The 13,574-nt window shown below is 43.4% G+C and overlaps 1 protein-coding gene across 1 annotated transcript in view; it reads left to right on the top strand.

The window, feature by feature from the left end:
- LOC139373182 (serine/threonine-protein kinase WNK1-like) overlaps window positions 1-13,574 on the top strand; it is a 64,087-nt gene that overhangs the window by 37,306 nt on the left and 13,207 nt on the right. Inside the window, exons 3-12 of the mRNA XM_071113359.1 lie at window positions 6,376-6,548; window positions 6,688-6,908; window positions 8,549-8,706; window positions 10,478-10,566; window positions 11,316-11,535; window positions 11,746-11,847; window positions 11,956-12,367; window positions 12,495-12,655; window positions 12,800-12,877; window positions 13,212-13,247. Coding sequence (XP_070969460.1) covers window positions 6,376-6,548; window positions 6,688-6,908; window positions 8,549-8,706; window positions 10,478-10,566; window positions 11,316-11,535; window positions 11,746-11,847; window positions 11,956-12,367; window positions 12,495-12,655; window positions 12,800-12,877; window positions 13,212-13,247 — 1,650 coding nt within the window. The remainder of the gene's footprint in view (window positions 1-6,375; window positions 6,549-6,687; window positions 6,909-8,548; window positions 8,707-10,477; window positions 10,567-11,315; window positions 11,536-11,745; window positions 11,848-11,955; window positions 12,368-12,494; window positions 12,656-12,799; window positions 12,878-13,211; window positions 13,248-13,574) is intronic.

Genomic DNA, 13,574 nt, shown 5'->3' with positions numbered 1-13,574 from the left:
TTCACTCCGGTAAAACACCATTTTCTACAGGGTATTTGGTAATAATGGCCCAGAAAATGACATTGGTTGTCAAAGTAATAAAGCCTATTATTTGACATCTGAATGCAAATGTGCAAATAGCCTATTCGAACAGGGATGGGCCTACCTCCCGTTGGCGCGAGCTTTCTCCCGCACACTACTATGTACACTGGGATATTTTGAAAAAACCACAGGATGGTTTTTCAATATCGTTGGTCTTTGAAGTTTTTTAAATTTAAGTTGAATATTTGTAGCTAGTTTAAAAAAAAAAAAAAACTGCAGTCAACTTATGCAATACGTTAGGAGATAAAGAACATTGCGTTCTTCATTTAATCTGTCACATTATTATGTAGTTTATGGTAGTTCCCAGTCGTGGTGTTTTTTTTTTACACAAGCACACGTTGACAAGAGCTTTGAGTCACTTACTGTAGCAACATGCGCCAGCAGAAATTCCCCTCTTGGTTAAAGAGACTTGCTGGCACATTCTTGTTTTGTGCGTGCAGCAAACTGTGAGTAGCGTTTTTGACTTACTTGTATAGTTTAGGTCAGAAACTCAAAATGTTCGCAATGCGCTCGTTAGAATTTAGTTAGCATTGTCTATGACGATTCCTTAGTATGTGTTAACATTTTTTAAATTCTAGTAAGTAACTTTTTCGGGGCTTTGAATATTAGTGCTTTTTAAATAGATGCCTGCAGTCAGCTTGTGTACTAGCAAATGTTTCATTGTAAAGTTTTTTCATTATGAAGCTTTCTGGTACTAGTTTCCCAAAACAGAGGTTTAAGCCAGTCACGTGTTTTTGTTTACAAAGAGTCTCCCTAAGCAAAATGTGAGCTTTGTGAGGTGAGTCACTCCTGCAGAGCAACTTAAGTCAGGTGATCATGTTACACTTGTATGAAATTCACTACTAATGTTTGCCAGCTTTGTTTCTTAACTATTAAGTTAACTATCTAATGTTTGTGTTGTGTGTGGCAAACTGCGTTTTTACATACTTGCATAACTTTAAGCGCTGGGTTGCCTGTCCTAGTAGTAAAGGTTTGCATGTGCTTGTTAGCATTTTTCCTAGCATCCACTATGAGAGTTCCTTAGTACTTTTTAGCATTGTTAGCATTTTCCTAGCATCCACTATGAGAGTTCCTTAGTACTTTTTAGAATTGTTAGCATTTTCCTAGCATCCACTATGAGAGTTCCTTAGTACTTTTTAGCATTGTTAGCATTCTGGTAAGTGGCGTTTTTTGTTTTGTTTTTTTCTTCTTTTGGAAAAACAATTGCGCCCCTTGTGTGCACTACTGGTAATATGGTATATCCTGGGAATGCACAGACACAATATGGATACCGCCCAACCCTAATACGTCGTAACATGCTTTTTATTGTTTGATGTGCTACTGAACTGAAGGAGAGGACGCAACAATTCCATCACTACAGATATGAGGGGAAACAATATGAATAAAAAACATTAGTGAACTGACAATTCTTAACATTTGAATTGTTTTTCTGGCCAATGCATGCTATTTGGATCGGTTTGGGTTCCCGCAGACTGATGTACTTTTATCTTACGCATCACTCCCCAGTTCAAGTGTTTTTCTGGCCAATGCATGCTATTTGGATCGGTTTGGGTTCCCGCAGACTGATGTACTTTTATCTTACGCATCACTCCCCAGTTCAAGTGTTTATCGGTGAATCATTACATCCCTAATACTGATAACTAACCCCTTTAGGCTAGCTTCTCATTCTAAATGTAATTTCTCCATCCGTGCTGTTGGTGGTGGTAACGCACCATTCTCTGTCACCACTCGACATCCTGTCTCAGCTCGTATGTCTCACTGTATTTATGCCATGAGAAGGTATCTGATGCAGCCAGACTCCTTTGAGATACTGGGCCAATTTCAGCTCTGGATTTTTGGCTGTGAGTGGCTGGGCTGCCATGGTAATGTTAAAATTTTGCAGTGGTGGACATTCTACTTTGCATATTTACTAGAGGTTGACCGATTTTGATTTTTCAACACCGATGCCGATTATTGGAGATCCAAAATATATATTTTTTTTATTTTTTTAAATATATATTTTTAAATTTGTAATAATGACAATTACAACAATACTGAATGAACACTTTTTTATTTTAACTTAATATAATACATCAATAAAAATCTATTTAGCCTCAAATAATGAAACATGTTCAATTTGGTTTAATAATGCAAAAACAAAGTGTTGGAGAAGAAAGTAAAAGTGCAATATATGCCATGTAAGAAAGCTAACGTTTAAGTTCCTTGCTCAGAACATGAGAACAAATGAAAGTTGGTGGTTCCTTTTAACATGAGACTTCAATATTCCAAGGTAAGAGGTTTTAGGTTGTAGTTAATATAGTATTTATAGGACTATTTCTCTCTCTACCATTTGTATTTCATATACTTTAGACTATTGGATGTTCTTATAAGCACCTTAGTATTGCCAGTGTAACAGTATAGCTTCCGTCCCTCTCCTCGTCCCTACCTGGGCTCGAACCAGCAACACATCGACAACAGACACTCTCGAAGCAGCGTTACCCATGCAGAGCAAGGGGAACAACTACTCCAAGTCTCAGAGCGAGTGATGTTTGAAATGCTATTAGTGCGTACCCCGCGAACTAGCTAGCCATTTCACATCGGTTACACCAGCCTAATCTCGGGAGTTGATATGCTTGAAGTCATAAACAGCTCAATGCTTGAAGCATTGAGAAGAGCTGCTGGCAAAACGCACGGAAGTGCTGTTTGAATGAATGCTTACTAGCCTGCTGCTGCCTACCATCGCTCAGTCAGACTGCTCTATCAAATCATAGACTTAATTATAACATAACACACAGAAATACGAGCCTTTGGTCATTAATATGGTCGAATCCGGAAACATTTTGAAAACAAAACGTTTATTATTTCAGTGTAATACGGAGCCTTTATCTAATGGTTGGCATCCCTAAGTAAATATTCCTGTTACATTGTACAATCTTCAATGTTATGTTATAATTATGTAAAATTCTGGCAAATTAGTTTGCAATGAACCAGGCTGCCCAAACTGTTCCATATACCCTGACTCTGCGTGCAATGAACGCAAGAGAAGTAACACAATTTCACCTGGTTAATATCTCTTTTAGCTTTAATAGGCAGGTTTAAAAATATATACTTCTGTGTATTGATTTTAAGAAAGGCATTGGTGTTTATGGTTAGGTACAGTCGTGCAACGATTGTGCTTTTTTCGCAAATGCGCTTTTGTTAAATCATCCCCCTGCGTTGCATCGATTATATGCAACGCAGGACATGCTAAATAAACTAGTAATATCATCAACCATGTGTAGTTAACTAGTGATTATGATTGATTGATTTTTGAGAAGTTTAATGCTAGCTAGCAACTTACCTTGGCTTCTACTGCATTCGCGTAACAGGCAGGCTCCTCGTGGAGTGCAATGAGATTAGCGTGTTGGACTAGTTAACTGAACGATTGCAAGATTGGATCCCCTGAGCTGACAAGGTGAAAATCTGTATTTCTGCCCCTGAACAAGGCAGTTAACCCACTGTTCCTAGGCCGTCATTGAAAATAAGAATGTGTTCTTAACGGACTTGCCTAGTTAAATAAAGGTGGAAAAAATTATTTTTTATTTTATTTTTTACAATTATGAAAACTTGAAATCGGTCCCAATTAATCGGCCATTCCGATTAATCGGTCGACCTTTAATATTTACCCAACCCATTACCCAGAACATTCTGTGCCAGCATGGTGCCCATTTACAAATGAAAACAATAGTGTTTTCAGAGAGAGGCTGTGTACGCAGGTGTTTGTATATGCATGTGTAGGCCTAACATGCTGCCTAATATGTGCCATCGTGCGCATTTTGATTTTGTCCACCCACACCAGATGTGATCAGAACACACAGGTTGAAATATCAAAACCAACTCTGAACCAACTATATTAATTTGGGGTGCAGGTTGAAAAGCATTAAGCATTTATGGCAATTTAGCTAGCATGCTGTTGTTGCTAGATCGCTTGCTTGCTGTTGCGAGCGACGTCAACCCAATTCAGTTTGTTTGGGATGAGTTGGACAGCAGAGTAAAGGAAAAGCAGCCAACAAGTGCTCAGAATATATGTGAACTCTTTCAAGACTGCTGGAAAAAACATTCTAGTTGAAGCTGGTTGAGAGAATTCCAGGTGTGTGCAAAGAGTGGCTACTTTGAAGAACCTGAAATGTAAAATAACACTTTTTCCCCCATATGTGTTATTTCGTAGTTCTGATTTCTTCACTATTGTTCTACATTTTAGAAAATTGTAAAAAAATAAAAATAAAAACGCTTGAATAAGTAGGTGTCCAAACCTTTGACTGGTACTGTATATAAATGGATGGATACATGGTGTATCACATTTAACAAACCAAACATTCACATACTGTTATAGAAGGTCAAGTTAAACCCAAAACGATCTGTGCATCAATACCGCCCAGCCCTAATGTGTAGGGGCGAGGGGTCTGTTTGGGATTAGGAAAAAAAGGGCAGGGGGGGGGGGGGGGTAAAGAATGAAGCTATTGAATTCTGCCGTGGATGTTTTGTTTGCTCTTTCTTCAGTGCATGTGAAAACAGTCAAAGAAATTGGAAGGGGAACCACTGGCCCACACCACGGGCCCAGCAGATACTAAAACTAGGTCAGTTGGTCAGGGGGCACAGCAAGCACCTCCTCATCCAGGCTCAGGGTCACCCCTCTGACTAAAATATACTCTGGTTCCCTGTCACCCCCTCAACCCTGTCCCCTTCCCCCCTACAACAAACGCTGCCTTGTTTCCAAAGAATCCTCATCCCTCTGTCTCCTGTCTGCCAAAACTCCCTCCCTAGTAACGGCCCCCAACTCTCATCAGTCAGACCTAAGCCCCAGAGTTGGAACAGCTCAGTTCCTCTTTAACTGCAGAGCAGTGTGCTGTTTCATTGTTCTTTTGTTGAGAAAGTTCTCTCTCTCCCTCTGCTCTCCTTAAACAATGGGGAGTGTTTCCTGGACAACCTGGCAGGGTGCCAGGTTTGACTGGGGGGGGTTCTATTCTGGGCTTGGTTGACTGGTGGTGGGTTGCCAGATCTTGCACTGAGGTTTTATATTGTGGTCTGGTCTCAGTGCAAATCTAGGTCAGTCCAGCAGTATATCTGGCAACTTGTGGCAACCCTGAGACGGAGGCTTATTGGCCTAACGACTCTGGCCGTTTTTAATCTCGTTTTAGTATTTACAAAAGCCTTTTGTAAAATGTGACTTTTTAGTTAGAACAATTTATTTGCGGGCTCTTTTAGTGAAGAAAATGTTGGTTCTTATATTTGTCCAAAAATGTAGGGATTGGCTATCATAAAGAGTAAAGAGTTTTAGCCTACACATGCATGAAGGTATTTGACTTGTAATTGATATTCTGTCAGTGCTTTAGGCTGGCCACCTGTTGAACGTTGCCAGACTGAATTCTGTGTTTGTATTAGAGTGCACTAGGAGTAGTAGTAGTCTGCTTAATCTGTATGTTGACTTGAACTCTTTATCAGCAATCACTTGTTTCAAATAGATGCATGAAGCTGTATTGTGTGTTTTGTGGTAGGCTGGTCTTGTCTGCTCAGTAGATTTAGCTGTTTTTCCTGACCACCTGACCAAGAAAAACGCCCGTCCCTACTGATGACATTTTGTGTGCTTTGCGATGTTAGACTGAGGGGAGTTGGTTAGTAGACAGGGGAAATTAGGTTTTTCACATGTATCCACTTCACATTCATCTCACACTTTGGCTCTTTTGTTTTCGTTTGGTGGAAAAGTAGGCCAAAGCTGCACACATTCCTCTCATGTCAATGCCCCACGCCAGAGAGAACATTGACAATTGCCCTACACCCCAGACTATGTGTGTGGTGTGAGCCGGCATGCACACGATTGTTTGATCTTGTATGTGAGATGTTTGAAAGCTGTTTCATCTGATGTGATAACCTGGATGGGTTTACATACTAGTGTTCTTTTATATTCCAAAGCACTTTCATCCAACTCCATGCCAGCTTTGAAAGATACAAGTGCGGAAGCATTTTGTCCCAAGCATGCTAAAGACTTTCTAATTGTAGGGTAACTGACGGAAATGTTTGCAGACTTGTCCTCTTGTCAAATGCTTAGCTCACTAAACTCTCTTATTGTAAGAACAACACTAGGCATAACTGCCAAAATGTAGACTAGCTGCTTTCACTTTGGCATACTAGTAATAGGCTACTGTTCCCATTGTTATTTGACTCTCCTGCATGTAAAAAGTATATGTCATATAAGCATGTACGCTAAATCCACTCTTTTCAACTGTATTGACCCTCTCCTGTATGTAACATTAACGTTCCTATGATCCCCCCCTGTAGGACCGTAAGCTGTCCAAGTCGGAGCGCCAGCGGTTCAAGGAGGAGGCGGGCATGCTGAAGGGGCTGCAGCACCCCAACATTGTCCGCTTCTACGATTCCTGGGAGGCCCCTGTTAAAGGCAGGAAGTGTATTGTGCTGGTCACAGAGCTCATGACCTCTGGAACACTCAAAACGTGAGTCTCACTTTCACACACAGACATCAACACCAGTCTATCATCATGATTAAATTGTTGGTCCTAGTTACCCAAATCAGTGAAATGTGATGAGGATGGTTGTGTGATGTTCATCTTTACTCCTATGTCCGTTCTGTAGGTATCTGAAGCGCTTCAAGGTCATGAAGATCAAAGTTCTGAGGAGCTGGTGTAGGCAGATCCTGAAGGGCCTTCACTTCCTCCACACCAGGGCCCCGCCTATCATCCACAGGGACCTGAAGTGTGACAACATCTTCATTACGGGGCCCACAGGCTCCGTCAAGATAGGAGACCTGGGATTAGCAACACTCAAGAGGTCCTCTTTTGCCAAGAGTGTCATAGGTAAGACCCCAACATCACCAGCTACCTTTTACTGTGCTCTGCTTTCTTCCTCACTAAACTCCAATGGGGATGTCCTGTGTAAGGTCATTATGCTGTAGTTAACATTGAGGTTGTGAATGGTTAGATTATTATTTTATTTATTCTCTTTTTTTTTTACTGACAATGTGGTTGGAAAGCAGACCACAATGTTTCAGCTCTCTTTTCAAACCACAGCTCAAGTGGAGGCCAGGCCATGGGGAGACCCACTAACCCTCTCTTTACACACACTGTGTTATGTCAGCGAGTCCACCAGGGCTGATTACTCGTGACAGAATTGATTTGATTCTCTTTTTCTTCCACAAAGTGAAAGTTCACTTTCAGGCTCCTACTGAGAGTAAGTAGTGCCAATTTCTGTGAAATATGAATCTCAATCCACTTGTCATGCCTTAACTGTCAGGCTAGCCAGGCCAGGGTTACAGGTATGGCCTCTGGTTAGGTGTTCTGTCTCAGACTGGTCTTTGCTCTGTGGTTTGGAAATATGTGGTCTGTTTGCCAGTGATGCCAATAACGTTTGCCGTTTCTGTTTTTTGAAGGGTTTGGCCCTACAGGTTTTTGTCTGTGTTTGTCTCTGTCCTTTAAAAAATGTCAGGAGCACAGAGAATAATGTCTGCTTCTTTTTCTGTCTGGAAAGCCCCCCCTTCCCACTTTCCTCTTCTCCTTTATCAGCCTTTTTGTTGTTGTTCTTTCACACTCTCGGGTATGTTTTGAGACTGTAGGCTGTAGCCTCAGCTGTGCTCCGTTCTGCAGTAAAGGAATAAGTAGGGTACTGCTGGTCAGTGAGTATTGTAATGGCCTGGTAAGTGTGCGAGTGCACTGTGACACACACCTTACAAAAAACGAATCATTTCAAATAACCATTAGAGTTTTTCTGTGTAAGACCATTAGAAGATTGAGAGCAGAGTATCTGCTATTTGAATAAGGCTGGTGTCCAGAAATGCACTGTTTCACTAACTAGCTATGGGATCTGCTTCTCTCGGCCATCACCATAACACCTTACTCCCCAGGTCAAGGAGGACAGGTGAGTCAGACTACTCAAAGGTATGTTTGTATGAAACAGGTTATGTTTGAGGGTTTAGTTGTGAAATGTAAGGTCTTGACACAAGTTATTTCCATAGCTAGTTTTACTATTTGTGCCCCTTCTATGCCATTTTGAGGCCCCTGATCATTGACGTTCATCTCACTAACCAGGTTCTGATTGGTAAACCGGGCCATTCTAGAGCTTGTCAGTAGTTAAACTGACAAAGTGTGTGTCTAACACCAGTTTGGCCCCCCCTACAGTGTTTTCTGTACACCAGCCATCTTCTGTAGACTCCCTATACAAGGTGTCACCCCACAGATAACCAGGTCTTACACAGAGAAACTTGTGCCTCTTTCTCTACAGTCTAACTGAACCCGGCCCCCCCCCCTTTTTTGTTCTCTCCTTCCTCTGTCTCTTTCTCTACTCTCCTTCGCAGCTTCTGCTCACCTGGAGGCAGCGGTGTACCGGTCATTCTTCCTCCTCTTGGTTAGAGGAGAAGAGGGGCGTTTGGGGTGTGACACTCGGAGATGGAGACGAACACACAGAGAGACACAGAGTTCTGAATGGTTGTATTTGATTTAAGGTACCCCTGAGTTCATGGCGCCTGAGATGTATGAGGAGAAGTACGACGAGTCAGTGGATGTGTATGCCTTTGGGATGTGCATGCTGGAGATGGCCACCTCAGAGTACCCATACTCCGAGTGCCAGAACGCTGCACAGATCTACCGCAGAGTCACCAGCGTAAGTCTCCGCTGCCTCAACCCCAATTGCCTGTTGTCCTCGCTCTGCCACCCGCTCTCCTCCTCTTTCCAGTTCCCTCTTTATCTGCCCCTTCTCCCTCACTGCTTGGCTGTCCCTTGAGCTAATTTCTTTTTAATTTGCATCATTAGCCATTCTTTGCCACTTGTCTTTTTCTCCCCACTCTTTCTGTCTTCCCTGCGAGCTTTCTTCCTCTCTCTCCGTTGCCTCTTTTCCCACCTCCTTCATTCATCTTTGCGCTTTTTCTCGTTCTGTCTCGAGGCGTGTTGAGTCTGTCATTTGTGTTGGGTGTAACTGGGCCTCGACTTGGATCCAAAGGAAGAAAACACACACCTTAGCATAGATACTTCATGATTTATGGTTAGAAATGGGCCTTGAAGGTGAGCCTATTTTCTCACCAATCAGCATTGCCATTCTAGGAATCGAATGTCGGCTGCCAGTGTCAGTGAGCACGGTTGATCAACAACTACATTGGGAGTTAGTAGGTATACCTTCTCGCACGTGCCTGTTTCTTCCGTGAGCGCCACATGACACAGGTTACTTTTTACCTTAGCTAAACATTTGTTAAACTCTCTAGATAAGTAACATGCATTCCCGGAATCAGTATATACGCCACAGACTTATCGCATTGAGACCATCAGAAGTGTGCAACCTTATGACTATCAGAGCTTCAGATATCATATATGATAGTCTGCTGCTGTCTCTGTAGACCTATCCATCACTTGACACCGTCACACATACACCCTCTGCTCCCTCCTCCATTCCTCCTTCTCACTCTTTACCTCCTTCACTTCACTTCTCCTTCCTCTCCCCTCATCAACCCTGTTTTCTGGAATCCATGCTCTCCCCCACCATTCTTCTCCCCAACTCCCAGCAACAACAGCACCAGGCCCTAATCTTCAAAGAGTGGGAGTGTCACCATAACTCCAGAGTTCACATGTAGATTTCTAGGTTAGTGGTCCTCAGCAGCACAGGCCCTGGACACAGTGGGTTGCTGCTGAACCTTGCTCTGAGACAAGACTGCTGTACCTGGTGACTATGGAGCTCGCCAGCTTGTAGTCGTATAACCTGGAAATACGTTACCTCTGGTTTGTTCAGACATCCCTATGGGAATGCCATTCCTAAGGTCTGAGGTTAGCACAGGCTTAGGAGATCTTTTACGTTTTGTTCTGAGGTTAGTCAGTTAACATGACCTTTATGAATTATGAAGCCTTTGTTCACTAAACGTGATGTTTGCTGATGATGATGATTATCTCATAGAACAGAATGTATAATATCTCCTAAACCTGTGTTTACCACAGACCTTATTTTCTGTGTTTATCCAAAACCCCTACAAAAATGCCATTCATTTTCCTCATACACTTTGTCCAACGAACCATCACTGAGTTTGTGCCTGTAAAAAGACTCCATTACTATTTGGCTCTTTTTCCCCTGAACAACTTTGTTTTCCCACAAGGAACACTCAAGTAGATCACATTACAATTACACGAGTTTGAACATATAGCGTGCACTGCAGTCCAATACAGTGTTATACACTGTTCTCTGATATGAGGCGACAGAGGAACGCCACAGAAGGCGCAGATAGAAATATATTACATAGAACAGACATACTTCCGTCATGTAAAATATGTCATAATTTCAGCTCTGTACAAGACATTTCTATCTGCAACCCTGGATAGACCCGGAAGTTAGAATCACGGAAACAGTGTGTTGACAATGTGTGGGTTGTGACTGGGAGGTCTGTGTCTTATAGGGGGTGAAGCCGGCCAGCTTCGACAAGGTGGCGATCCCCGAGGTGAAGGAGATCATCGAGGGATGCATCCGACAAAACAAGGACGAGAGGTCAGCTCACATTCTCATTTTGATCATTTGGCAGACACTCTTATCCAGTGTGATTTGAGCTTCATAACCACTAATGAGACACAGATACAGAGAGAGTATTCATACTCAACCACTAATGAGACACAGATACAGAGAGAGTATTCATACTCAACCACTAATGAGACACAGATACAGAGAGAGTATTCATACTCAACCACTAATGAGACACAGATACAGGGAGAGTATTCATACTCAACCACTAATGAGACACAGATACAGGGAGAGTATTCATACTCAACCACTAATGAGGCACGGATACAGGGAGAGTATTCATACTCAACCACTAATGGGACACAGATACAGGAAGAGTATTCATACTCAACCACTAATGAGACACAGATACAGAGAGAGTATTCAAACTCAACCACTAATGAGACACAGATACAGGGAGAGTATTCAAACTCAACCACTAATGAGGCACAGATACAGGGGGAGTATTCATACTCAACCACTAATGAGACACAGATACAGGGAGAGTATTCATACTCAACCACTAATGAGACACAGATACAGGGAGAGTATTCATACTCAACCACTAATGAGACACAGATACAGGGAGAGTATTCAAACTCAACCACTAATGAGACACAGATACAGGGAGAGTATTCATACTCAACCACTCAGGACCTTCTCAAATGTATGACCCGTTTCAGTGTGTTAAAGATGTCTGTTGATTTGACTCATCCTCTCTCCGTATTCTGTTCTCCCAGGTACTCGATAAAGGACCTGCTGAACCATGCCTTCTTCCAGGAGGAGACAGGGGTGCGTGTTGAGCTGGCCGAAGAGGACGACGGGGAAATGGAGGCCATCAAGCTTTGGCTGAGGATAGAGGATGTCAAGAAGCTGAAGGGGAAATACAAGGACAACGAGGCCATTGAGTTCTCCTTCGACCTCAGCAAGGACGTCCCTGAGGATGTGGCCCAGGAGATGGTGGGTGGCAACACAATGTCCACTTCAGAGAGAGATTGACTGTGTCCCAAATAGGCTGTCATTTGAGACACAATCTTTATTCTTCCTGATTATTTAGTAGGAATCCTTGACTTACAAACATCATCTAGACTAAATGACATTAAATGTGAGTCAAGTCCTAACACTGCCCTATTGTGTGTGTGTGTGTGTGTGTGTGTTTTTCTTTGTCAGGTGGAGTCTGGCTACGTGTGTGAAGGGGACCATAAGACCATGGCTAAGGCCATCAAGGACAGAGTTTCCCTCATCAGCAGGAAGCGAGAGCAGAGGCAACAGGTCTGTACCGGCTCAATGGAATCTTTGGCTTGAATCCTGGATAAATGTGATGTATGGTATTGCAATCATGAATTAAACTAAGCTAAACTAGATGGGATTAAATTGAAGGTGAGAGAGGAACAGGAGAAGAGGAGGCTGGAGGAGGAGCAGGGCCAGCAACAACAACAACTACTACTGCAGCAGCAGCAGCAGGGCCAACCTCAACCAGGGCTCCAGCCCGGCACAGAGGCCCCCCAACCAGCCCAGCCCGTCCCTCAGGCAGCCCCCCAGCCAGGCCAACAGGCTGCCCCCTACATCCCCCCACAGCCCACCCAGCAACCAACCCAGCCCATGGCCCCCTACATCCCCCCTCAGACAGCACAGCTGGGGCCACAGGGGGTTCCCTATATACCCCAGTCTACAGGGCAGCTCCCAGTCTCTGTCCCAGTCCCAGTATCGTCCCAGGTTCCAGTCCAGGTTCCAGTCCAGACAGAATCAGAGAGGCCAGAGGTGGACCAGTACCCACAGCAGACGGAGACTGGTCTGTACCTTCTGCCCTTTTGCTCTCAGGGCTCTGTATTATTGACCTACATTATAGTCTTAATCTAGTGTTTATGAACTATCTATTGATAAACCATCTCCCCATTCTCTACCCCTCCCTCTTTCAGCCAATCAAATGACAGATAGTTCTCAGGGTTCCTCCGTCCTTCATGAGACCCACCCGGTTCAGCCGGTGATGTCATACACCTCTCTTCCCAGTCAGCAGCCTCAACCACAGGCCCCTCCCCCTGTCCAAACAGACCTATCACGTCAGCCGCAGCAGACCATGGTGAGTCATTAATGTGGCACACACAATGCATTTAATATGTGCTCACAGTAACAGTACCCAACTCTTGTCTCTGCATGAATCATAAAGTCCCATTCTAAGTTTCGATCTCATTCTCTCTGCTTCTCCCTCTGTCCTGTTTGTCAGGTGGTTCCTGCTGCTCAGCATACCACTGTTGCCCCTGGGGCTCCAAGCTCCCAGCCTGCCCCTGGGGCCCCACAACAGGTACACATCACCATCACAATACAACTTCACCACCACAACACTGCTGTTACTCAGCTGATCACACCTAGATCATCGATCACTATGAATAGATCTGGATCAGAGGCTTCTGTGGGCTCTTACCAAAAGGCCAATATTAGCATTTGTTGAAAACATTGGTGGACCATCTCACTTCTCACTCTTTCTTTCTGTTTCTTTCTGCGTTCCTTTTGGTTCTGTTTTTCTTTATTCCTGTGCTTTCTCTCCTTATATTTTCCTCCATCTCATTCTCTTTTTCTGCTCACCTCTTCTTTCCTCTCCCTCTTACCCTTTTGTTGTATTTTGTTTCTTGTTATAGTACGGAGGTTACTACCACCCACCACTCCCCCCTCAGGTACTTAAAAACAAACGCACACCTCTTCCCACTGTCACACCCATCCTTTTTCTTAACATATACAGTTTATATGGTATACATACACTATTTATATGCTATCCTTCTGCTATTTGAGTAGCGTGTGTGTACTGTAGAATCCATGCTATAAAACCTGTACTGAGGCTATATGAGACTGATTTATAGTAATCCTATGTGATTCAGTAGGTAAGTGCCTGGGGGGGTTGCATGTTGGATGAGAGCCAGTGTGAAACTGAGGTGGTTTGGCCTCTGGGGGAGGGATGGTGCGTGTGTTTGAAGAACAGTGTGTTGTGGAATAGATAATGGAGT

Source organism: Oncorhynchus clarkii, chromosome 2 (assembly GCF_045791955.1).
Source record: "Oncorhynchus clarkii lewisi isolate Uvic-CL-2024 chromosome 2, UVic_Ocla_1.0, whole genome shotgun sequence".
Lineage (NCBI taxonomy): Eukaryota > Metazoa > Chordata > Actinopteri > Salmoniformes > Salmonidae > Oncorhynchus > Oncorhynchus clarkii.
The sequence above is the reverse complement of the archived record's forward strand: the minus strand, read 5'-3'. Positions and strand labels throughout refer to the sequence as shown.